At 30.8% G+C, this 25,977-nt stretch overlaps 1 protein-coding gene across 2 annotated transcripts in view; it reads left to right on the plus strand.

The window, feature by feature from the left end:
* Positions 1–24,768, plus strand: part of LOC129914322 (neuropeptide CCHamide-2) — a 38,943-nt gene extending 14,175 nt beyond the window's left edge. The window contains exons 1-4 of one of the 2 annotated variants that reach the window (XM_055993513.1): positions 4,236–4,639; positions 12,467–12,553; positions 20,966–21,138; positions 24,568–24,768. In XM_055993513.1, coding sequence (XP_055849488.1) covers positions 12,478–12,553; positions 20,966–21,138; positions 24,568–24,669 — 351 coding nt within the window. In that variant the 5' untranslated portion in view covers positions 4,236–4,639; positions 12,467–12,477 and the 3' untranslated portion in view covers positions 24,670–24,768. Of the gene's footprint in view, positions 1–4,235; positions 4,640–12,466; positions 12,554–20,965; positions 21,139–24,567 lie in introns of those variants that run through there. The other variant, XM_055993514.1, reaches the window with a different exon arrangement.
* Positions 24,769–25,977: the final 1,209 nt, after the last annotated feature.

The raw sequence follows: 25,977 nt of genomic DNA on the forward strand, positions 1-25,977 counted from the left end.
TTACTGGATTATTACAAAAAGTTAGTCAAATATCATACCTTTAATTTTTACTTGCTCTATAGGGCAAATATTGGTTTCGTGTCGAAAAAAAAAAATTGAGGTTTTAATCAAAACCAACATTTCGATGATGGAGAATTCCGAAAAAGTGGGTCCCACAATTCCGTCCGTGCGTCTGTGCGTCCATCAGTACACATTTCCACAGCCTAAACGGGTGGATGGATTTTCTTCAAATTTGGTAGAGATGATTTGTATGTAATTCTGAAAGTTGGTTTTTTTTTGTTTTTTTATATGTATGTATCTCGTTTAGAACGTATACCTCCCATACAAAAAAATACGATATTACGAATTCCTCGAAAACGGCTCTAACGATTTTGATTAAACTTTGTATACGTAATATTTAAAGCAGTGGCAATAAAACTGCATTTTTATTTTTTCTCAAAAAAGTCAAATAACAAAAAAAATTTTTTTCATTTAACAAAATTTTGCCCTAAATGTCGGCTCTTCCCCAATATCAATTTTTTTAAAATTTAGATCCAGCTTTTAAAATCTACAAGTAGACTAACATAAAAGTGCTTTGAACTGCAAGAGCAAGTAAGTGCGTCCCCAGTCGTGCATTTTATTTTTTTATCGAGAAAGGGACTGAAATTCACATTTTTTTTTTTGCAAAAAATTTTATTTTTATTATGGTCATAATTTTGAAAAAAAGATATACAAAATGTTAATGCAGAAAGTGTTTTGTTTTTTTGCTCAGAAGAAGAAGCATACATTATAGTTTCATAAAAAGTTATTTTCTCAGCTCTCCGACTTTTTTTGGTGGTCATAGGAAGTGCATGTTACTTACATGTAACATGAGAAAAATACATTAGTTTTGTTATTTATTATTTTGGAAAATAACTTTTTGCTATTCATATTTCTTAGTTGTGATGTTTTTGACCCGATAATACCGAAAAAACATTTTTTAATATTGATTTTCATAGCTTGGGTTCGAAAGGGTTAAGAGAAAAATAAAAACAAAAAAAATTTCAAATTTTGGTTTTTGGTTTTTGAACAGTTCCAATGATTTAGCTATTTTACCATTCGAAATAAAATGTTTTTTTACTTAAAATCTTAAACTAGCTTTCACAAGCTTTTTGTTTTGTCATGATACGATCATTTTTTTACGGATATGCAGCCTATCGAAAATAACTAAAAAAATCAAGAAATTTTTTGTATTCCTTTAATTTTTTGGGTTAGTGCATGTAATATGGGCAAGAAGAGGACTACAAAATCATGCATTCCTTTTTTGCCACTATACCTACATATATGCTATGTTCTACAATGATATGAAACCATCAAGACATTCGTTGCTTTGTAGCGTGGCCATGACTTTGTGCTTGATTTAAACCAGAGGTCTCAACATTGCACCTAGCTATTTACTGCATATAATTCTGCCCCATATTTTTCTACTTTTATTTATAACAATTTTATCTTTTCAAAACAGAAAAATAAATAATCAAGGATCAGTTTGTTTACTTCCCTTACTATCAATTTCACTCTGGTTTCTTTCTCATGGTACTCAGGCGCCTCTCAAATGAGGTCAATGAAGTAAAAAGTTTCCCTCCTGCGAGATAGAGATAGAGTCTTGGATGTTGATTTGCTTTCGATCCCAGACAGTAAACAAAAATTTCCTGAGAACAAAAAAAAAGTCCATGTCCGAAGGAAAAGATGATTATAAATAAATTTGATCTATACGACGACGCGTCACAGTGTGATGCTTAACACCTTATCTTTAACAAAATTTATTTATAAAACCTGGCTCAAAAATAACTTCATTCGATCAAAACAAACTCACATCGCATATCTACAAACAAACGTACTGTACACATGTTAAGAAATTCTGTTTCTGTCTGAATGACCAGTCTAGGTTCTTGCGACATTTATGACATGTATTAATAAATTGTTTACATTTAACATTGCTTTTTCAAATTAGCAATAAAAATAAAGAAGTTGTATCGCAAAGTGAAGGATAGTGATTCATGAGTTTATTTTTTAATTCACTTTTTATGCATTTAGTAACTTTTTGCAAGGAGTCTAAACGGACGAAGATAATAACTCATTAAAATTGTAAAAAGTGTTATGACATTTTTAGAATTTCCAGAGCAACTGTCAATAAAAATTGATCTATAACCAAAAATCTCACAGACAAATCAAAATTATTTTTACTATCACTTTTTTTGAGCGTAAAAATTTTGTGAATTTACAAGTCCTTGATAAACCATTTGAAAACCATTTCAGACATTAATACAATATTTTTGTAAACAAACTGCTAGACGAAAAAAAAATTATATTTTTAAACAAGATTACTGAAATGCAAAATTATCAATTGTTTTGATTTTCAGTTGTTTATGTTTTGGGTTTTTTAACCTGAACGAAAAATAGGCTTAGCAATCTACAATATGGCTCTCACCGATTAGCAGTCGATGGCTGCTGCTGACGCAATAATCAATTTTTCGGTAATATTTCAGTGATTTCTACTAGAAATTTTCTAGTGAAATTGAAACCAGTTATTAAAAAAAAGGACTATGCAAAAATTTTAAAGATTTTGTAATTCACGTTAAAGATTTAAAGATTTGTAGGGTGTATGAAGCATGATTTCTGTTTTCATTGTTGTTTTAAACATGGCGAGTGAGATTTGAGGCAAGTAATTAAATAAGCTCCCTCCTCCATGAACACTCCAAGTTTTCCAATTTTACGTGATTTACCTTGGTCATTTGCCTTGGATGATAAAAAAACTAACTTGGTTTGCCATCTTCATACGAAAACAAATTTAAAATAAATCAATTACCAACATTTTTATACCAAAATAGTAAACAAAATCGTAAATCAAAATTTTAGTATGCTTTTCGTTTAGCAGCAACTCAAAAACGTAATTGCTACTGGTACTCGATTATTTGGAGAGTTCTCAGATATTTTGCACATACATTTTAAAAAATGTTTCTTAAACCAAAAAAAAAGTTTTACAATTCCTTGTTAATTTTTATTTCAAATTATTTGATTTAAAAAATAGTTTTCAGAAACACGTTTCAATCAAAATAGCTTTGCAAAATAAGGCTCACGTAAACCACTTTTTGATCAACTTAGTGTTAGTTTTTTTTATTAAAATTTCAAATATTCTTTTGAAGCTGATCTAATGCATACTAGCATTTAAAAAAGTTTTGCTTAGTTATAAAAATATAAAAGAACATAGATATTACAAAATAAATCACTGTGCTTCTGAGATTTTTACAGTACCTATAGATTTAAAATTTTAAACGATCAGTAATAAACACCAAAATTCAATAGATTCAATTAATAGGTCAATAATAGAAATTTTACAGTAAATATTGGTTTTTTTTTTTGTAAAAAAAATATCACGCATACGCCACAGTGACCAACTTTAGTATAAAATTACGCAGTATAAAATTCCTCTTTGATATTAAAGTCTTTACTTAGGAATTACCATGTATGTATTTTCAGATATTGAATTAACTATTGTATCTTCTAAAAAAAATTGGTATAAAATAATCATAAAAAAGTTTTTTTTCGATAAAGTTAACCATTTACCACAAAAGTTATTAATTACTAGAGTGGTAATGCAAATTTCTCCAAAAAAAAAATTATTTTACAAGTAAAAATTGAGAAAAAACATAACTATTTCGATTTAATTTTTTCATTTTAATCGGTTGTTTATTTCCCTGATTAAAGATCATTTTTCTAAAGGGGAAATTCGTTACAATATGTTATAGTTGATAGTCCCTTCTAGGCCACACCATTCTTTATTAACAGTAACCCAAACCTCAACTTTTTAAGGATACTTACCTACTTTAATTTCACATAATTTTATTTGTTTTATCCTCCAAATATTTGGATTATCCTCAAAAACAAGGATTTTACCTTTTATTTATCGTCGTTTCTTTGTCAAAAATCTAGTACATTCCAATTTTTCACTTTTGAAACAAACATAAATGAATAATTAACCCTTTCCTTAAGGTGATTCTTATCACTGACACTGTTACAGCTGTCAAAAATTGTTTTCAAAAAATCAATTTCACTCATACTCAGACAAATAACTAAAAATCTATCTATAGTTATTCATATTTAATTTATGCAAACAAAATTAGAGAGGCGTCGCATTAAATTGTTTTTGTATAATACACAAGTAAAAAAAAGAGAAACGCCTCGATCTGATTTCCCTATGAAAGTATATTTGATTGATAGGGCGCTAACTAGTCGGACGGCAGTTGCAGCCGAATGAGGACACATATTAATGTTCTTGAAACGATCTCAAAACAAAACAAAAAACACAAGACAATATTTTGAAAAGCTTGAAAATGTAAAAAACGGGTAGTTCTGTCGAAAATCGTTCTTTAGCTGTCAGAAAGTGCTGTGAATAAGAACCAAAAAACGAACTCAAATATATTTCTCAGTTCAACTAATTTTTTTTTTTTTTTGTGTTAAAATTTTATTATATTCAATTGTAATTAATCTGTGATTTTTGTACCTAAATAAAAAAAAAAAAACATTTTCTAAACATAGCTACTAATTTAATTCTTAGATTAAAAAATTAATACAAAATACTCGACTGATATTTTTAAAACGAACAATTCTTTGGAGTTGACATGTAAGTTGGTTAAAATTTTAAATTATTAAAGTGACTGAGTTAGTTGAATGTTAAGGTTAAGGGAAATACCTGGATTCATGTGTCCTTTTGGGCCAAACATTTGTCATGTAGTGCCTACTCATGGCATAGAAAATAATTAAGGACATTCGGATATCATAATTAAATTAATAAGCAAATTTTAACAAACCTAGAAAAGCTAATGCATATAATGAGTTATATCCTTGAAAATAATCCTGAATATGAAAAATTAAAAATTAAGGATTCACGTGTGTTAATATTTACTTTTTATTTATTTATTAATTTATTTATTTATTTACCTAAGTTATCAAAATTTTTGTTATGATGAGAATGACCTTTAAAGTCAAACTCAATCGATCCGAATATTATATGAAACAATTTTAATCTCAAAGCTTACATATGTGTATAAAAATGAATGCCATTGTCGACTTTTAACGAAGTAAACAAGTTAATCACCTTATAAATTAGATTGACAGCTTAAGTTTAACAAAAAAAAACTTCCGCTCTTCAACAAAAACATTTTCAAAGTGGGTACTCGTACACTTGTTTAAACTTAGGTATTAGCTTTTTGTACCTATTAAACACAGTACAAAATTTTATTTCTTCTACTTTTATAAAGATAGGTATATTTTTTAGGAAGCTTAGTTTCAATATCGTTTTTTTTATATACATATATTTTTTTGTAAATAATTTCTTCCTTTCTTCTTTGTAAAGTATGATACGCAGTTTTTGTTGAACAATGTTTGACACGTCATTTGGGATAACAAATTTTAGCTTTTCCTTTAACTTTAACAATGTATTTTAAGGTTACCAAAATTAAATGATCTTCTGCAAAACATCCAATTATATAAAGTAGATATAGGATAAGGTCCTAAAAAATTTGCTTGTGGAACACCATCTTCAATTTTCTTGAGTTCCGAATATTCTTAATCGTACCATGCTCTAAGAAAAAATGGCGTCTCACGGCGAAAATATGTATATATTCTTTAAAGCTGCTTTAAATAAAGTTGATATCTTATCTCAGTCCGAATACATCCAAAATATAGGTGCTTCCAGTTTTCATTATTTTTGCATACCCTAAACGAAATGCTTTAAACATATCGTTATACGTTATAACTTATTTTTAAACTAACCAAAAAGAAAAAAAAAAAACAGTTTGCCAAAATTCATATTGTAGTATTATAAACGGGCAGCAGGTTTTCATCAATTTGTACTACTTCTGATTTGTCATACAACGCCAACGATAACGTTGATGTATAATTTTTTACTTGCGATATAGGTACTATATATCAAGTTATGCATTCGTACAAAAAAAAAAAGTTGAGAAAACATTTTTCCATGACATTACGATGGTAGACAATGCCAAAAAAGTGGGTCCCGGAAGTGCGTCTGTCTGTCTGTCAGTCTCTCAGTCTGTCAGTCTGTCAGTCTGTCAGTCTCTCAGTCTGTCAGTCTGTCAGTCTGTCAGTCTGTCATTCTTTCAGTCTGTCAGTCTGTCAGTCTGTCAGTCTGTCAGTCTGTCAGTCTGTCAGTCTGTCAGTCTGTCAGTCTGTCAGTCTGTCAGTCTGTCAGTCTGTCAGTCTGTCAGTCTGTCAGTCTGTCAGTCTGTCAGTCTGTCAGTCTGTCAGTCTGTCAGTCTGTCAGTCTGTCAGTCTGTCAGTCTGTCAGTCTGTCAGTCTGTCAGTCTGTCAGTCTGTCAGTCTGTCAGTCTGTCAGTCTGTCAGTCTGTCAGTCTGTCAGTCTGTCAGTCTGTCAGTCTGTCAGTCTGTCAGTCTGTCAGTCTGTCAGTCTGTCAGTCTGTCAGTCTGTCAGTCTGTCAGTCTGTCAGTCTGTCAGTCTGTCAGTCTGTCAGTCTGTCAGTCTGTCAGTCTGTCAGTCTGTCTGTCTGTCTGTATAAGGAGCTACAGCCTAAACGGATGGTCCGATTGATGTCAAACTTGGTATGTAGCGTTATTTGGCGACTCTCCAGAGGGGTTTTTGGAATTAATTTTTTTGGTAAAATTGAAATATCTCGAAAACGGCTCCAACGATTTTGTTTAAAAAATTCAAATGTTAGTTTTAAGCTAAGGTCTATCTTCTAATGAAAAATTTTTTTTTTGAAAATCATTATTAACGGTACCTGCCATAGAACCGTTTTTTTCAAATCCGATTATCTCCAAAACTGCTTATTCGATTTCAACGAAAATTTTTGTGAAGAAGCACTTATATAATTTAAGTATAAGCCAAAAATAAAATTTTGAAAAAAATAATTTTTGGATTTTTAAAAAAATTTTGAAAATTTTTTTTTGAAAAATCAAATTTTCGAAAACGGGACATTTAATTTTTTTGAAATTTTGTTTTTAGATGTTGATTAGTGGTTTCTACAAAATGGCATGCCAATTTTATTTTAAACTTTTTTTCCAAAAAATTATTTATAAAAAATTAGTTTTTTTAAAAAACGGCTCTAACGATTTTGAAAATTTTTTTCTAAAAATGCATGTTAATATATCAATCAAAACTGCATACTTGTTTTGGAGGGCAATTTAATTTCAGATTTTATTTAATTTTTTTTTTTTAAACGAATTTTATTTTTTTTTTTCCAAATTTCTATATAAAAAGTCTTAAAAATTTAAGCAACTTTAACTCTAAGAGCAAGTTCGTGCGACCCCAGTCGTGCATTTTATTTATATGTACCATTACTTTATATCGTTATGGCCTGGTGGTCCCAAAGCCCCGTGTGACAACTACCAGATTTGTTTGACAAATTAATCAAGTTTAAAGCAGATGCAAGAAATTAGAATTCTAAAAAATACCAAAATTTTGGTGGCTACATTAATAAGGTAAATTAAAAATAATGTATGTATGCTTCTCAAATTAATTAAAAAAACAGGATTCTTTAACCCCCTTTTAAAGAGAATTAAATACCTACAACATACAGCTAGTATAGATAGGAGTACTATACTACGTTCAAAACCTTAGTAGGTAAATATGCCATGGTGTTCGCTGGTACTTGCATGATATTCTCTGGCACAAAAAGTATGTGTTGGATTTTTTTATACCTCTACTCTTGGGTTATACATCAAATTCCAAAAATTAGTCTCTTATGGCCGATTTCATAAGCATTTAAAAGGCTTTTAAATGACGTTTTTTGTATGAAACAAACGTCATTTTAGGACGTAAAGGCCTGATAAATATTTAAAAGGGCTTTATGAAATTGGCCATTAGACTAATATATCAATTATAAAATAACAAATCTTATAAAATGTCAACTTCAGGATAAGCTACCATATATGTATGTATGTACAGTGCCGGATTAGTCTCAAGGCAAACTAGGCAGCTGCCTAGGGGCCCCACTTCAGCTAGGGGCCCCTCGCCCCGACTACGAACAAACAAAATTTCTTGGAGTTGTACCTTCAATAAAAAACAGCATTACATTTGTATTAGTAAAAATAAGAAAAAAGAAGAATAAAAAAACGTTTGCAAATCATTAAACATTAGCCCCGTTTCATTGGAGGTGGTAGTTTACTCATGAGTTGATCTAGTACTATAATTACCACATGATCTTCTACTTCTACCACTGATCTTCTATTTTTTTTTTTTTTTTTTTTATAATGAGCGCGCACTAAAGGGGTTTTGGGTACCCTTAATATACATGTGTTTATAATGAATTATGACTCCCATCCCAACCTGAAGGGCCCAACCCAGCGATGCCAGATTCGAGTTCAACACATCCAACACTACTAGGAAAGTATATTTTGGTTCTTGTGGCAAAAACCTTGTTGACCAGTGTTATCAATTAAAAAAAAAACTAAACCACCCACACGCGTTTTGAACGCGTTTCAAACGCGTTTTGGATGCGTTTTGGACGCGTTTCGGACGCGTTTCGGACGCGTTTCAGATGTGTTTTCCCAGCAAACGCAGAACTACAGAAAAAACCGGTGAAATATGTACGTAAAAGAAGTACTTCTTTTCCACTGAAAAAAGATAGGAGCTCGGGAAAAAACTCAGTTATATACTTTCTGTATATAAGAATACGTGAAGCAGCTATCTCTTTTTTGCATGCAAGATGAAATAAATTTCCCCTCCATTAATAGTACAGACAAATGTACTTCAAAAGTGCGTCAGCGAAGCACTTCTGGAAGTGGTTCTGATGTACATTTTCCAGTACTTTTTTAACCTACAGAAAAAGCACTGAAACTTGTACTTTTAAAGTACTTATTTGGAGCACTTTCATATCCGTACTGCTAAAATCCATATTTTAATTTCATCTGAAAATAAAAAAATCTTCAAAACAAACAAACAATTCTTTTAAACTATTATTTAATATTTTATTGGAAAAACACAAAATAGTTTTTTTTTTTTTGAAAACAAAATACATAAAAAAAAGATCCTTGGGCACGCGCCTGTGGCCTGGCCAGTTGAGAAAAGGAAAAAGAAAAAATACTCTGCGTCTGCAGTCTGCACTTTGGTGGTAGTTTTTGTATCTTGTTATGATTTTTTTTTTCTAAATGCTCAAGGCTGAAGCTGCTGTAAACTCAGTCAATGATGTCTGGAATTGATCGCCACTAAAAGACAGAAAAATCAACAACTTTATAATTCATCAATTTTATAATCAGCATACCTTTATTTTCCAAATCAATTGGTGGTTGTTTTTGTATCATTTTTGTATTACTTTTTTTTCTAAATGCACAAGGCTAAGGCTGTGCATTTTGATGGTGGAAATAAATTTTTGTGGCGTGCCGAAGAATTTGTGTGGTAGATATTATTTAGAGAAAATAGTTTTCACAAATAACAAATTGCGTTTCGGACGCGTTTTTGACGCATTTCGGACGTGTTTTGGACGCGTTTTAGACGCGTTTCGGACGCGTTTCAGACGCGTTTTGGGCGCGTTTCAGATGCGTTTCAGGTGTGTTTTGGACGCGTTTCGGACGCGTTTTGGACGCGTTTCAGACGCGTTTCGGACGCGTTTCGGACGCGTTCCAGACGCGTTTTAGACGCGTTTTGGGCGCGTTTCAGATGCATTTTGGACGCGTTTCAGACGCGTTTCAGACGCGTTTTGGACGCGTTTCAGATGCGTTTTGGGCGCGTTTCAGATGCGTTTTAGGCGCGTTTTGGACGCGTTTCAAACGCGTTTTGGACGCGTTTTGGACGCGTTTCGGACGCGTTTCGGACGCGTTTCAGATGCGTTTCAGACGCGTTTTGGGCTCATTTCAGACGCGTTTTGGACGTGTTTCGGACGCGTTTCAGACGTGTTTCAGACGCGTTTTGGACGCGATTCACACGCGTTTTGGACGCGTTTTATGCGCGTTTCAGATGCGTTTTGGACGTGTTTCGGACGCGTTTCAGACGCGTTTTGGACGCGATTCACACGCGTTTTGGACGCGTTTTGGACGCGTTTTGGGCGCGTTTCAGACGCGTTTTGGACGTGTTTCGGACGCGTTTCAGACGTGTTTCAGACGCGTTTTGGACGCGTTTTGGACGCGTTTTGGACAAGTTTCAGACGCGTTTTGGACGCGGACATGATTCACACTCGTTTTGGACGCGTTTTGGGCGCGTTTCAGATGTGTTTCGGACGCGTTTCGGACGCGTTTCAGACGCGTTTTGGACGCGTTTCGGACGTGTTTCGGACGCGTTTCAGATGCGTTTCAGACGCGTTTTGGGCTCATTTCAGACGCGTTTTGGACGTGTTTCGGACGCGTTTCAGACGTGTTTCAGACGCGTTTTGGACGCGATTCACACGCGTTTTGGACGCGTTTTGGGCGCGTTTTGGGCGCGTTTCAGATGCGTTTTGGACGCGTTTCAGGCGTTTTGGACGCGTTTCAGACGCGTTTTGGACGCGTTTCGGACGCGTTTCAGACGCGTTTTGGACGCGTTTTGGATGCGTTTTGGATGCGTTTTGGACGCGTTTCAGACGCGTTTTGGGCTCGTTTCAGGCTTGTTTTAGGCGCTTTTCAGATGCATTTTGGACGCGTTTAGACGCGTTTCAAACGCGTTTCGGACGCGTTTCAGACGCGTTTCAGACTATAGATGGATAGTTCCGCAGCCAAATAGTTCCTGGAACTAGTTCCTCACTCGGAACTAGTTCCACTATTTCCCCAAAATTAATTTAAACAGTTCCATCGTTCAGACACAGCCACACACAATAGAAAGAAAGAAGAAGAGGAACAAGAAACAAAACGAATGCGAATATATCTCTGTCTCTGTTTGAAATACACAATACACACACGCATGTCATAGAATTCTCATCCAAAGCCAACACACATGGATGCGAACCAGTTGAGCGCCAAAAATGCACAAACCAAAACCACAACTACTTTCTTATGAATCATGCTCACGGACATGGAACTACATTAATAGTTCCAGTTCCAGGATCAGGAAAAAATATTCAAATTCATACTATTTCTTATTTTGATGCATTTTATTGAAAAAAAAACTTAAATTCTAGATAGTTCTGCGGAACTAGTTCCAGGAACTAGTAGGTAGATTAAGTTTGTGTCAACCGACATACGTTTTTCTGGCCGCTTTAAAAGGTAGAATAAGTTTGTTTCAACTGACATAAGTTTTTCTGGTCGCTTTAAACGGCCATCAGGAGAAAATATTCAATATCATACTATATCTTTTTTTGATGCATTTTCCTGAAAAAAAACTAAAATTCTAGATAGTTCCGCGGAACTAGTTCCAGGAACTTGTTCCGACCGAAAAAAGAACCGTTCCATCGTTCCATGTTCGTTCCGGCTTTGGAACTGTTTTGCGGATCTCTGTTTTGAGTAATTTGCCTTGTCTATAATAATAATAAAATCAAAATTGAAACTTTTTCTCATGATTTCTCTTTCCAGTTTTATAATGAATAATGAAACCGTAATGCCGACTTATAAAGAGTCGATTTTCGCCGTGCGGCGAAGCTTTTTGGCATCAGTCGAGTCGTGTGAACGTAAGCCGCACGCGACTAAAGTGACAATCCCCATACTAGAGTCCTAGTCGACTTAAGCCGTGAGACATATCATGTGGTTAAAATCGACTCGTGAAAAGTCGGGATAGGTATACCTACTTATACCTTTTGAATCTAATATATTTTCTAATAACTTATCGTTAATAAAAATTATCTGTGAACCATCAAGTTGCTAAAATTTTTTTGTTGAGATATCACTACAATATTTATTATAGTTATTTCAAAACTTTTAGTTTACATTTATAAAATGACATGATAGGACACCAGATTATATCCGATTAGTCTCTAGTAAGTTACCTGCACAAATTTCTAACCAAACTTAAAAATAGCTTATGATATTGAAAAAGCATCGGAAAAGGGCCCTAGAATTATTTTGCCTAGAGGCCCATGACATGGTTAATCCGGCACTGTGTATGTACATAAAATATCTATTTGTATGAGTATTTTATACCTATGATTGAAAAATGAATGAAGAACTAATGTTTATATTATAATAACTGGTATAGATCAAAAGCACATAATTAAAAAGGTCAAAAGTATATATATACATAATGTAATGTATACATATAACCTATTTTCATACCACTTCCTAATTTCCAAAAACATAATCAAGATTAACATTCAAAACACGTAGTAGTTTTCTTTGGTTAAAGATACATTTCAACGATTTCAATTTACGTCTTTTAGATCTGAATATTTAAAGGAGGAGAATTCTTTCGTTTAACAATAAACCCATGAAGATTTTCAAAATATTTCCTTTTGTTTCTGTTAAATAGTATGTATTTGAAAGATTTAAAGTCTATGCAATAAGGAAGGATTTTATTATCAATCAATATTTAAAATATTTGGTTTAAACGTATTGTTTTTTTTTTTATTTTCAGAAAAATCCAATATGAAGCAATCAATATCGTTCTTTTTTGTGTTAGTATGCACCGTAGTTTTGGCAGCACAAGAGAGTCAAGCTAAAAGTGAGTACCAATATCCCTTAATACCAATATAAACATAAAACTCCACAATCATATTGTTAATTTTTCGTCAAAATCAATAGTGAAGTCTTTAACCATTCGCCTGGTCTCATTCCACGGTTATTAATACCACTTTTATTTTCCATTAACACATTGCTGATTATAAAACAAAAAAGAACCCAAGACCCATTTTCAACCATTTTTATAAATTACGTATTAAAGTTAAGAACGATGTTTTTTTAGCACAAACAAATACACTAAAAATGGACATAAAAAACACAACCACAAAAAAAAATCCACTTTTTTAAAAACCATTTTTAATGAAGATAGCTTCATTACTATTATTAACCATTGTTGAATTGATTTATAACCACACGAATATTTCCAAAACTATCAAAAAACTTTCAAAAAATAATCCGCAAAAAATACCAATGCTAACGCATCGATTACTCGTACACCAATTGATCAATGTATTTTTACTTGCTCAATAGGGCAAGTATTGGTTTCGTGTCGAAAAAAAAAATGTGAGGTTTTAATCAAAACCAACATTACGATGATGGAGAATTCCAAAAAAGTGGGTCTCGCAATTCCCTCCGTGCGTCTGTGCGTCTGTACGTCCATCTGTACACATTTCCACAGCCTAAACGCGTAGATGGATTTTTTTCAAATTTGGTACAGATGATTTTTATGGAATTCTGAAAGTTGTTTTTCTTTTAGTTTTTTTTATATCTCGCTTAGAAAGGGTACCTCCCATACAAATTTTTCAATTTAACCAAATAACTCGAAAACGGCTTTAACGATTTTGATTAAACTTTGCAGACATAATATTTAAAGCTATTGCAATAAAACTGCTTTTTTATTTTTTCCAAAAAAAGTCAAATAAAAAAAAAAAATTTTTTCATATTAAAAAAAATTTGCCCTAAATGTCGGCTCTTTCCCAACCTCTACAAAATTTCTTAAAAAGTTATATAGAGGCAGCTCGCAAAATCTACAAGTAAACTAACATAAAAGTGCTTTGAACTGCAAGAGCAAGTATGTACGTGCGACCCCAGTCGTGCATTTTTTTTTTTTTTACATTTAGAGCTTTCATATTTAGGAAGACTTAACAATTAATAAAAAGTACCGCTAAAATAGTTGTACATTTTATTTATTGCTATGGGTCGTCCCACTGTGCGACGCACAGTGTGGGATTTCGCGAATTTAGCGGAATTTAATTCGAAAAATGACTTGTCTTGTTTGATGCCAAAACCGGTTTTTCTTAAAGCTAATAGATTGTAGAAAGTGATAACAAAAGCATTGATAGGTGGGAATCATGTAAACAAAAATAAATAGCTTCGAAGTTGCAGTTGGCGATTTTTTTTCTGTTTATTTGGTGAAAGAGATTACTTTGCTCTTAATTTTTTCTCGTGCGTTTGGTGTGCGTTTTAATAAAAGTTTTATTTTTTTTATATTTTCTAAATATCAAAGTATAATTATTTAAGTAATTTTTTATTTCACAGGGTGTTTTACATTTTTGTTTTGGTGATTGAAGTTAAAAAAATGTGTTTTTTTCGATTTTTGTACCTTTGTTAGAGCAAAACTTTAGTTATTCCGCGTTATTCCGCCTAGAGACAATATTCAATGCAAAGCTTGATTTATTATCTATCAAGAATCACTAAAATTTGACACCCCAATTTTGTTATGATATATTTTTTTTTTTTTTTTCTAAATGACCATCAAAAAAAAAAAAATGATGGCATACCGTAAAAATTGCATAACTTTTTGGTATTTTGTTAGAAGAAGAATGTTATAGAATTAGAAACTTTTTTTATTTCACAGGGTGTTCAAAAAATTTGTGAATTTGATTTTAAAATAGTTCCAATAAAAATACAGGGTGTTCAAATTCAAAGTTAACAGTAAGAAAAAAAAAGAATTAAGTTATTATAAAAATTAAAAACGAAAACTATCAATAATAAAAAAAAAAATATTACATCTGATAAAGGGTGTTCCAATTATAATAATAAAAATAAATTAATTAAAAAAAAAAAAACAATTAACGCGTATTTTTCACAAAATTTTATATTTGATACTTTGAAAATCGGTATTAAAATTAATTTTACTTGTTATAAGTGCTGTGTTTTGTTATTGTGTGTATATGTACTGTGGAGTATTAATTTTCGTCTTTTTATAATGTGGTATGTTATTTGAATAATAAGCAAACTATCCTTTTAATTTAACAAAATATTTCGGTATTATATAATTTAAAGAATGTCTTTCCAAATAACAAAGAAGGACATATTTGATGTTTGGGTCTCAAAAATAAAAATTAAGCGCTTTGAGGCAGTTATGTCATTTGTTTTAAATGTTTTTGGTAACATAACGTTTTCTGAAGAAGCAGTTAAATCATTAAAGGCGTCTGTGAGGACAACTTGTTTTAAGTTAGATCAGTTATGGTCAAAAAACAGGAACCGTGAAAGCTTTGAATGCAAAAATGCTTCCTGGCTCAGTGGCTAATTAGTAATACCACAGCAAATATTTTACGAAATTCCTTCCCCTTCGAATTCTGCAAGTGTGGGTAGATCTAGAAAATCATTTAATGAGTGCTGTGAAAAAATGAAGGAGAAGAAAGTACAAGACTCATTTAGCTTTGAAGAAATTTCAACTGCATATGAAATTAGTTTGCGGAAAAAGTGGAAAAAGGAATTAGTAAGGGTGAAATTGTTTACATTAAAAACAAAACATATAGTCAAAACAATTAAATAAATTCAAATTGGCTTTTTATTTTACAAGAATAACACGATTGGTAAAAACAAATTGTCTATTCCAGTTAAACTGATTTTTTTTCGACAGGAAGTTTACGGTTCTTTTAATTATTGATATCCTTGATGATGTATGGCAGAAAAATTTCGTGACAGAACACTTACCAATTTAAAAAAAAACATTGATTGTGCATAAATAAAGCTACATAATTTAAAACATCCTTTCAAATAGTATCTTGTACGTTTTAGTAGCCTTTTAGAGAATAGTTTCTTTAGTTCATAAACAACGTCATTGACATATCGGTTTGCAAAAAACCTAGTCAATTCTGACAATAATTAACTTTTTTCTTTATTTTATTCATATTTGTCATAAAATTAAACAATAAATCATTCCTCAAAAGTTTTTTTTGTAAATTATGATTTTCAAAAAAAAAGTACTTTTTGGTGAAAATAACCTGTCACTTCAAAGCTCATTTTACAAAAACTTAAATAAAATATCAGCAAAATGTGAATTAAATTTGATTGTATACACATATTCAATGAACTAATCACAAAAAAAACTACAACAAAATTTAAAATGCAAGCGTTATTAATTTTATTCCGCTAAATTCGCGAATTCCCACACTGTGCGACGGGGGCTTGTTCCGTGAGCATTAATGCACATTTTCAGAATCTGGAAAACCGAATTTTTAAATGAACTGATACTTTTCAAGATTCTGTAAAAAAAAACAAATTAAAATCACATCATTCTTTTTAATAAACTTTCTTGGTGAATGTGGGATTTACTTTCACATTCAGAAGGAACAAAAACCGCACATTTTCGGAATTATAGACGTGAAAAATATGCCCTTTTTAGACTCAGTGGGAACGACGAGTAAGTTCCTCAATGGACTTAGTTCTCTTCACCAAAAGGAGACTACATACAAAAGGTCCTGATTTTTCCATTTGATTTGAGTCCAGTTTAAATTTAACGATTTTTGAACATTCTTTGATCTTTATTATGGTCTTTAAAATTAACATAAAGTTTTCACTCTCACTTCATTCACTTTCCAAAAGTAAAAACTGCACATCGTTTTTCATCCTTGGGATGAATGCAAAAAGATAACTCCACATCGTTTGTACATAACGCAACCATCTGGCAATTAACTTAAGATGCATTAATAGATTGCACAACATGCTTTAAAATCCTTTTAACTTTGTGTGTAGGTACTCTAGTTTCTATGTAAATTTTATGACGATGCAAAATGTCAGTTAAAACACTTTCCTGTGGGAATGACTATTTGTTTCATATAACCACAATTTCAATAGTCTCACATAAAGAACATGACCTTTTCACGATAGTATAATTTTTGAAATGTCACTTTTCGAATTCCGAAATGACTCTAATCATATTTGCTCTCTGTCAAAACAACCTTATTTCCGGAAACCTTAACTGACTTTTAAAGATAACAAGAAGCTCTCGGCCCCCTTCATCTGTATGTACCTATCCTGTGCAGTTTCTAAAGAACAACTCAATCTTATTACTAGATGATGGTGTGTCGTCTGTGTACCACCTCCTACAACACCATCAGAATCGTTGTTTAGTTTAATTTATGCCTTTGATTGTTGCACGTTTTGCTGGTGAAAAACAAAACCATTTCAACGTCACAATCTATTTGAGAGTTTATGGATGCAATTGAAGGATATGGAGGAGCCTATTCAGCGAACTTCTATACTTCCTATTCTATTTTTGAAATATATGAAATGGGGATGTTTTGCTGTCGTCCAATTAAAGTTGTTTTTGAATTGAGTTTTCACACTTTTACTTTAAATTCAACATTGAATTATATTTATTTGCATTTCTATTAACATCATGAATCATTCAGGATGGCAAATTTTATTTTTATCAAGACGATTTAGAAAACTTTTTGCTTTAACATAACATTGTTATAAAAAGTATCTGAAATCATCACCGAAAATGTGTGTGTCTTTTCAAAAAGTACAACGAAACCAAAATCGTAAAGAACAACAATACTCCCACACACACAAAACAATATTTTTTCCTGTCTTTGGGACTCTTAACAAAATGTTTTTTAAAGTGGGACAATTGCTCCATCCCCAAAGCGTTTAAAACCGACAATAACAATTGTGCAGATAAATGGTTATCGGAGAATATGAAAACAAAACATACTCGTATCACGAGGATTGAAACAGATTTTTTCATTTAGCGGCAATAAAGTCTGTGGTTTGGATTATTTTCTTTTTGCAGGATCCCAGAGCTTTATTTTTAACTATGGTAATTTATATAGACCAAGGCTTGGAGTTGCATTGTATTCGATTGACTGGCAGCTTTCATTAATTATGGATAAGGCTGACCTTTGTAAAGAAATTGACTTGGTGGACGTATTTTTTGTTTGAAAGTTCAAAGGTGATTTAATTATCTTTGCGTTGGTTGACAAGACATTTGAAGAGTTTTAGATTTATAACAATGCTCGATTTCAATATGAAAACCATCTAATGGTGATGGTGAAGACTTAACAATTAGTCTACTTCAAATTATTTTGATAGACTGAGCATCACAATTCACAATGAAGTAACTTTTTGATCACAAACTGTATCGTAGTTCAGCCAAAGTACATCTTATCCAAGTAGTTTTCAAGTTCATGTGCTTTGCCAGTCCAGAAAAAGTTGTAAAAAAAGCCCCTTGGGCGGTTAACCAAAATACTTGTCATCACTGTGTATGTGTTGAGGTACATAGATCTCAGTTAAATACTTTGAAATGTGAGTTAACCGTGGTCCGTTCCTTGAAACCTTTGTACGAGAGATTGCATGATGTCGATTAGCACTAGATTGTAGTTTTGAGGAATGAGAAAAGCAAAACTTATGAGTCTGTAATAAATAGCTTCAATGTTGGTTGTGTGACAGAAAATAAGTAATCTCAGTTGGCTTAGAGATTTAAGGATTTTTAAAAGTATTTTGTTGTTTTACTTTTATAAAAATTTTATATAAGTTAATAGCTTAAAGAATCTGGACAACTAGACCTCTTAGAGCAATTACTTCCCACTAAGTCGTTAATTGTATTTTTATTAAATTAAATTATTAAACTAAAACATACTAAAAATAGAATACAAAAAATATTACGCATACACCACAGTGACCCATTTCAATAATAGTTAACGAAGTTGTAAATTTGTTTTAACCTTTCCAAAGCGAAACGAAAAACATTACCTATTCTATTACATCAAACTATGTTTAAGGTTAGCATGACAGTTTTTACCCTGATTTTTGTTTTTGGATTGGTAAATTTTCTGAAAAAAATGATGTTTTTTTTAAAGAATGCAAACTGTGACTTATAACACTTTCAAATATAACACTTTCAAATATAACGACTCAAATGTTAAACCTCTGCTTAACTTCTTGCTAGATTGTTTGACTGGCACATGGACAAACAAAATTATCAAAATCCATTAAGGTATAGTATTTTGCATTTTGCAACTTTTCAAGTAGGTACGTCATCAAACAATGCAACCGGAAAGCAATCTTTTAGAACAATTCAGCTACCAAATATCATCACAAGTTTCACAAGAACTATATCAATTTTATTATTTGGTTAAAGATTCTTACAATCTTTTCTGCAACGTCTTTTAATCGTAAAGGGTAGTTCAATGTCAGTATTTAATTCCACAACATTATGGACATGATATTCTCTTTTTTTTATTAATGTTGAGAATTGATACCCATTGGATGAAAGTGTTAAGCGTTTGATAAGATCGTATCCAAGAAGTGCGTGAACTTCCATCTATGTATGTATATCATCAGGGACTACAACAATCTTCTGAAGTTTCTTCAAATTATCAATTTTCAAACAGTAACCTCTGTATTGAATAATCAGGAATTGTTTTTTTGTTGCCAAGACTGCAAAGAGATGGAAAACTCTTTTGCAAAACAACATCCTTCATTTACTTTAGATTACGCTCTTTTGACTTGCATAAATTATTTTCAAAATATGATATTTTTTTCAGGAGAAGAAAAAAAACCTTCAGAACCTTCCAATATGTCCATTTTGGTTACTTTTGAAGTACATGAAGGGTCCAGGGGAGAAACGGCACATGTCCACTTTTATCAAAACTAAACTAATGATTAATGATGGCATCCTAACTTTTAAAAAACAAATTTAAGACTTGCTGAAAAAATAAATAAACTGTGTGCTTTTATTAGGTACTAAGTTGTATGAAGAACAAAATTTTAAAATGCGTTTTTCTCGAAATGAGTTGGAATGGACTTGTGCTGTTTTTCCCCTGGATCCTTCACATATTTCAACACCAATAGACAGTCTTTTCGAAAATGGTCAGTAGAACTACAGTTAAAGGTCTTATGTATTCGATTCTTTTGAAAACTAAATGCTGTTGTTTGAGTTTTACTTCCTTCATGAGTTCGAAAATATCGTATACAGATCCTGTGAAGATTTTCAGTTGTAAAAATTATACCTGAATTCAGGTTTAATTTCAACAACATAGCGAACTCAAGTTATTGAACCAGTTTCAAAGTTTTCGACTGCTGCATAGTGATAAAAGAAAAACTTTCAAAAATAATCTAGTGAAGTTACTTTATCAAACATCTTAACTCAGACTATACTATGGAAAATTGCTGGAATATTTAAATTAGAGTAACAAAAATTCGATAGGTTTTATACTATGGATTGTTTTATTAACCCTTTTGAAAATATTCGTTGGCTTTTTTGGACGGTGAACCGAAAAACAAAATATTGTGATTTTTGTGTAAATGGGTTAAGCACAGGTGATAAAATACATGATTCAACTAGGTACCAAAGGGTTTTTGCTTTAACTAGTTCTGCAAAAATATCACTGTGTATTTATTTAAAATATGTATGATGATATATGATTTTTCACTTTCATCAATAAGGGATGTAGTTTTATTTAATTAATTATATATTCTTCTTCCAAAAAATTGAAATTTATTTTTTTAATCAATTTCGGAGAAAAAATAAAATGCATTCTTTTGACGATTAACAAATGCAAATGAAATGTAATCAAAATAGGTAGATGGCACTTTCGAAGAATAGAAGGAGAAAAATGAAACCTTTGAAGGTTCTGAATTTTTTCAATAACGTCCTAAAGCTCAATCATAGCGTTAAATACTTATAATCTCACAAACTTCAACCTACTTTAAACCTAATTGAGTAATTAAACTTAAACGGAAATGATTCCTTGGCCTTTATAATCGAATTCAATTGAAATTTAATTTGTCTAGGTCCTTGTTTCCATTTATAGATCTAATAATTAGCACAAAGTATCTCCCGAAGGACAATACATGTATCTAAATATATGAATGTATTGTATAGGTATACAAATCAAATAAATCAGGGAATTCAATACAAAAACATGAGAGCAATCACGTTTTCACAAATCATAATAATAATTATTATACTCTTCCAGGACATTAAATGATTCAGCTTTAATGTGTACATAGTTAATGTGAATTTAGTATTCAAAGTGCGTGACTTGTCTTGCCCACGCCTTTACCGATGCTGGTGCTATTCATAAAATGACACAGAACTATTTTATTCACAAGAAAAAAAAAATATAACCTTTAATACGAAAATACCGATAACAAACGTTATACCAATATTCGATAATAAATTTTGATAAATCTTTTTTCTTTTGTTATATCTTTACAGAGGGTTGTAACGCATACGGTCATGCATGCTATGGTGGACATGGTAAACGTTCATTGGGAACAGTTTCAGATGAAATTCATCCCGATGCAATTCTACAGATGTTCCCCAGTGAGGAAGGAAGTGAAATCAATCCATATCCAAGATATCGTTTGATAAAATTCATGAGACAATTAGTGAGTATTGATTTGTTTATTTATTTTTATACATTTTAAGGTAATTACAGTGTTGAAACAAACAGAGACACAAAGTCTGGTCGTCAATTTGGCGTGGGACTTTTGACCTTTTCATTGTTTTTCCTTCGTGTTTTCAATAAAATTTTCCAAATATTTGCAGTGTATTGCCGTTTAATGGTATTTAAATTTCGTATAATTTGCGGCACTTAACGGACTTTTTGAATTTTTTAACTGACTTCCAACAAGGAGGAAGTTATCAATTCGTCTGTATTTTGTTTTTGTTTGTTAACTTATGACTTTGGACTGAGTGAACCAATTTTGAAAGCTGGTGCCTGCAATGTGGTCCAATCTAAGTTTCTATCCATTGAAGTCGGTTTTGTTTTTTTGATAAAAAGGATTATTTTTTCTTTTTTTTTTTTAAGAAAAGAAAAGACTCTTAGAGCCAATTTTTCAATCTTCTAATAAACAGTCTGTTAACTGTTCGACGAATAAAGTTATTAGGCTCATAAACAATCAGATAAAAACATTTAATTTTTCAATCAAGAATAATTTATTCTACAGAATAACAAAACAAAATTGTCAAATTCAAAAATATTTAAAATTAAACGTCATTTTTATTGATGATTGTTTTTGTTTTCTTGTGTTTCACTGTATTTTTTTCAAAATTCTTTCAAAACAGCTTTGACAACTGACACAATATTTTTGTTGAGATTATTCCTTAGAATAATTTTTATTCGTCTCTGAAAGAAGCAAATAGTTTTATTCTTAGGAATAAGGTATATCTGCTTGTTGAAAAATTGATTTTTTCTCTATCCTTAGGAATAAGTACTAACTGACTGTTTAACTGACTATTGAAAAATTGGCCCTTAATGGAAAAAACAATTGTGTATATTGTGTTAGAAAGAGTTACTTGACTGAGCTTCGAATATTTGGATCGAGAGTAAACTAAAAAGAAATTTTAGTACTAAATTTATCAGACTGGTACACTGAGGGAAAAAACGCAACGTAAAATGTAAAATGCTGCCAATTTTTTCTTTTTTTTTTTAATAAATTGATACTTTTTTTTTAAAGTTGAAACAACTTTGATTTAAAGATGTTTTATAACGGTAAACCACTTTAAACTAACGATGTTCTACTTTGATTTTAAAATTTTCGTCTTCAACGCAAAATCATTCCAACGTGGTTTTCGTTGATTTTAAGTTGTTTTTTCCCTCAGTGTAAAGCGCTCTCTTCTACGAAAAACAGCACAATTTTAAAAGTTGGGACTCAGACCAAAAATAACTAAATGTGAGTAAATTCGGAAGTGCTTGACTTAATGATGCTTTATACTTTCTGTTCAATGAAAAAAAAACCATTAACTTAAGTGCTTTCCTGGTAATAAGGTCTTAGATCTTACTTACCTTAGCGCTTGAATGAAGTTGAGTGAGCTGAACATTGATTGGCTTTGGCTGAAAAATCGCATAATTTTCAAACGTATACCAAACCATTGGAAATTTGATGCTCATGAAGACAAATTAGGTTACATTCATAAGGACCGAGAAAAAAAGCAAAAAAAAACTCAAAGATAAAAAAAAATATTTTCCTCACAGAAAAAAAATAAAATATGCACACAAAATATTTTTATATTAGATACCTACAGATTTGATGAAATAACTCATTTGGGAGACACACATCAATTTGCCTTCTTCAAAATGACAGATTTTGCCAGGGGGTGGTGTTCCTTAAACCAGGACTTAAACTTTTCAAATTTTATCGCAAATTTGTTTTTGAGTTTTAAAAAATGATGAGCAAAGCTCAAAAACTAGACGTGATAGAATAAATCATTAAATCTGTTTTAAATTCAAAACATTAAAGTCAATTTAAATCACATAACATACTTCATGCTCTTGATTAATTTTTTTAAAACCTATTTAAAACCTATTTAAAAATGAGCAGAAACCAATTTGACTTTTCTTATAAATTCAAAATAATAGTAGTCTTAAGAGAACGTAACACTCGAAAGTCCGTATTCCTTAAGATTTTTCAATATGAAAAAAAGTTACGCATACACCTCAGTGACACAATAAGTTCTATCTATTTTAATCAATAACCTTTTACCTAAAAATCCAAAAATCGTTCTTTTTTGCCCAGTCAAGTCTAGATTGAGTATATTGAAAAAAGGAAAATATGAAGTTTTAACTCATAACTTATAAAAATTAATATAATTATGGATTACAAAAATTTATAATGTTAATCTTGAAATTTGCATCCTACATGTTTAGACAACGCTTTTCCTAGCGCCAAGCTATTAAAAGTGGGATATAATAGAAATTTTTAAAATATTAATAAACAACTCAACTCCTCAAAACAAATGTGTATGCTCCTCTGAATGCTGTGAAAATTTTAAATAGGTAATTGTTTTCTTTTTTCATATCTGTGTACATCATAAACAAGTCCCCTTTATGTTAAATTATATCCTTTTTATTAACATACATCACACTGATTTTAATTTCTAAAAAAAATATTGAAAGGAGGAGTATCAATATTGTATTTCCTCTAAGGATGAATTTATATTGATATGAATTATGATGCCCCGTGGGACTATTTTTGATATGATTACTAAACTAATTTCCATGAAGAAACAAACAAAAATTCTCATATAATCAAGTTTATTATAAAGGCTTTTAAATTCAAGCCTTTTGCTCTGAATAATTTTTTATTACTTTCAGACTTATTATTCCAAGGCAATGAACTTATTTTACTTTAATATTTTCAAAGAAATATAATAAAGATAAGAAGAAAAGTCACAGTATAGTTTGATGAATATTAAAAAAAAAAAAAAGCATCAACTTCTTCGTCTTGGTGGGTTTTCTTCTTTAATTCAATTGGTCCACACTAATGGATTCTAAACTTAGGCTAACACAGTTAGTATACAGAGCTAACTATAAACTATCAGAAACAGGAAGGAAACAAGAATTCTCTGTGTGTTTTGAGAAGAATATTTTTCTTTCGTCGACGTATTCCCTTTACGTGAATAAATTAATGCTCATTTGGTTTTGAATTTTGTTGTTTTTGAATACTCAAATAGGTTCATAGAATGTAAATCTTGGGGAATTAGGGGTATATTGCTGAGGTAAACTATGAATGAATATTTCTTAGGTTTCAAAAGGATTAGATAAATAATTATGCGGAAACGATTTGAATATAAAATTAAAATTTTGGCGTATGTACTATTTGATTAAATTCCTTAGATTTTTGAATTCTTCCATCCTTTAATTGAATTTTTGCAAATCTTTGAAGAAATTTTAGTAGGTATATTTGGAAAAAAAACTTCTCCCATAAGCTTAAAAGTCTATATTGAACACCAGAATTAAAATAATGTAATTTAGCAATTTTCAGACTTATTTAAACCCAACTAATAAAATACATTTTTTATTATTATTCTTTCAGCTTGGTGGACGTACAAGACAACAACTTGCATCCGATCGTCTCAACGAAATGGATTATGCTCTAAGTTCCAGCGAAGCTTTTAAGGACAACTCAATGAATTAAGACAAAACATGGATATAACTTAAAAGATCTCCGCACAGCAAACAAAAAATTCACTCCTCCCTCACCTGTCCTTAAGCTAAAAAAAAAAAAAAAAAACAATATTTTATAAACCCAATTGTTTTTGTAAATAATCAGATTATATAAAACACCAAACTGAAAAAAAAAATGTGTAAAATAAAATTATTGTATGACAAAATGCTTAATTGCAAATGAGTATATATTTAAATTAAATCAATTAATTAATTCAAATGGTCATTAAAAATTAGAAATTGAAATTATGTTTTTCTTAAAATGATCGTTTGGATTGTTGTTTAATATCTTTTCCTATTTTTCTGAAACTTTTGGCTGGAGAGTTTCAGAAAAATTTTAAAACAAAAATAAAATGCAACAATATAAGACTATATATTATTATTATTATTTATTAAAAATAATTTTCTGAAAAAAAAGAAAAATAATAAATATTTAAAACAAAATAAATTAACACTGTTTTAAATTTCTTTGAAATATATAGTGAAAGCAAAGTATCATGTCAGGTTCATGTAACGCATTTATACTATAAATGATGAAAAACTAGTGCTGTATTTATTTGTATTATTTAAAAATGATAAAATATAAAATAATTTAAATAGTTTATAGGGCTATAATAAAAATAATAAAATAAATATTTATCTGTATAAATGTGAAAATGATAAAAATAAACGTTTTGAAAATTTAAAAATTCCTACGATTGTTTGAAAATTATGTCAGTCCAGTCAGCAGATCACGAACAAAAAATAGCATAGAAATTTACCCGTTCAAAGGGATTTCTCTCAGAATTTTTTACATCTTCTGATTGGTCGAATATAAATGAAGTCAGTCAAGATAATAATTTCTTAAGCCCAGTACGCAGCTGAAGCGAAACGAAATTTTCCGTACAAAAAATCGATAACGAAATCTTGATGTTTTTACTTTAAACTTATTTTCTGATGTTTTTCCTTGAATTTTTTTATAATGCATTTTTATTATTTTTACTTTGCTATAATACCCGATGGTATGTATTATTTTGTTAACATGTTCACTGTTGACTTTGGAGACTTCAAAATTTTTCCTTTCACTTCAGCTTTAATTCATAATTTCTGAATTAAGTCGAAATTCTTTTCGCGTTGCATGGACTAAAGTCAGAATAAAAAAAGTTTTCATTATCGAACTAAAATTTTGGAAAGAATTTCGTATTGGACTGTAGTGTGCAGAACGGGGTAAATTTAAGCTCCCATACTACATTTAGCTGACTAAAAATTAATTTAGGACTTTTACTTGTATAGGAATAAT

The sequence above is a fragment of the Episyrphus balteatus genome, chromosome 3 (genome assembly GCF_945859705.1).
Source record: "Episyrphus balteatus chromosome 3, idEpiBalt1.1, whole genome shotgun sequence".
NCBI classification, from domain to species: domain Eukaryota; kingdom Metazoa; phylum Arthropoda; class Insecta; order Diptera; family Syrphidae; genus Episyrphus; species Episyrphus balteatus.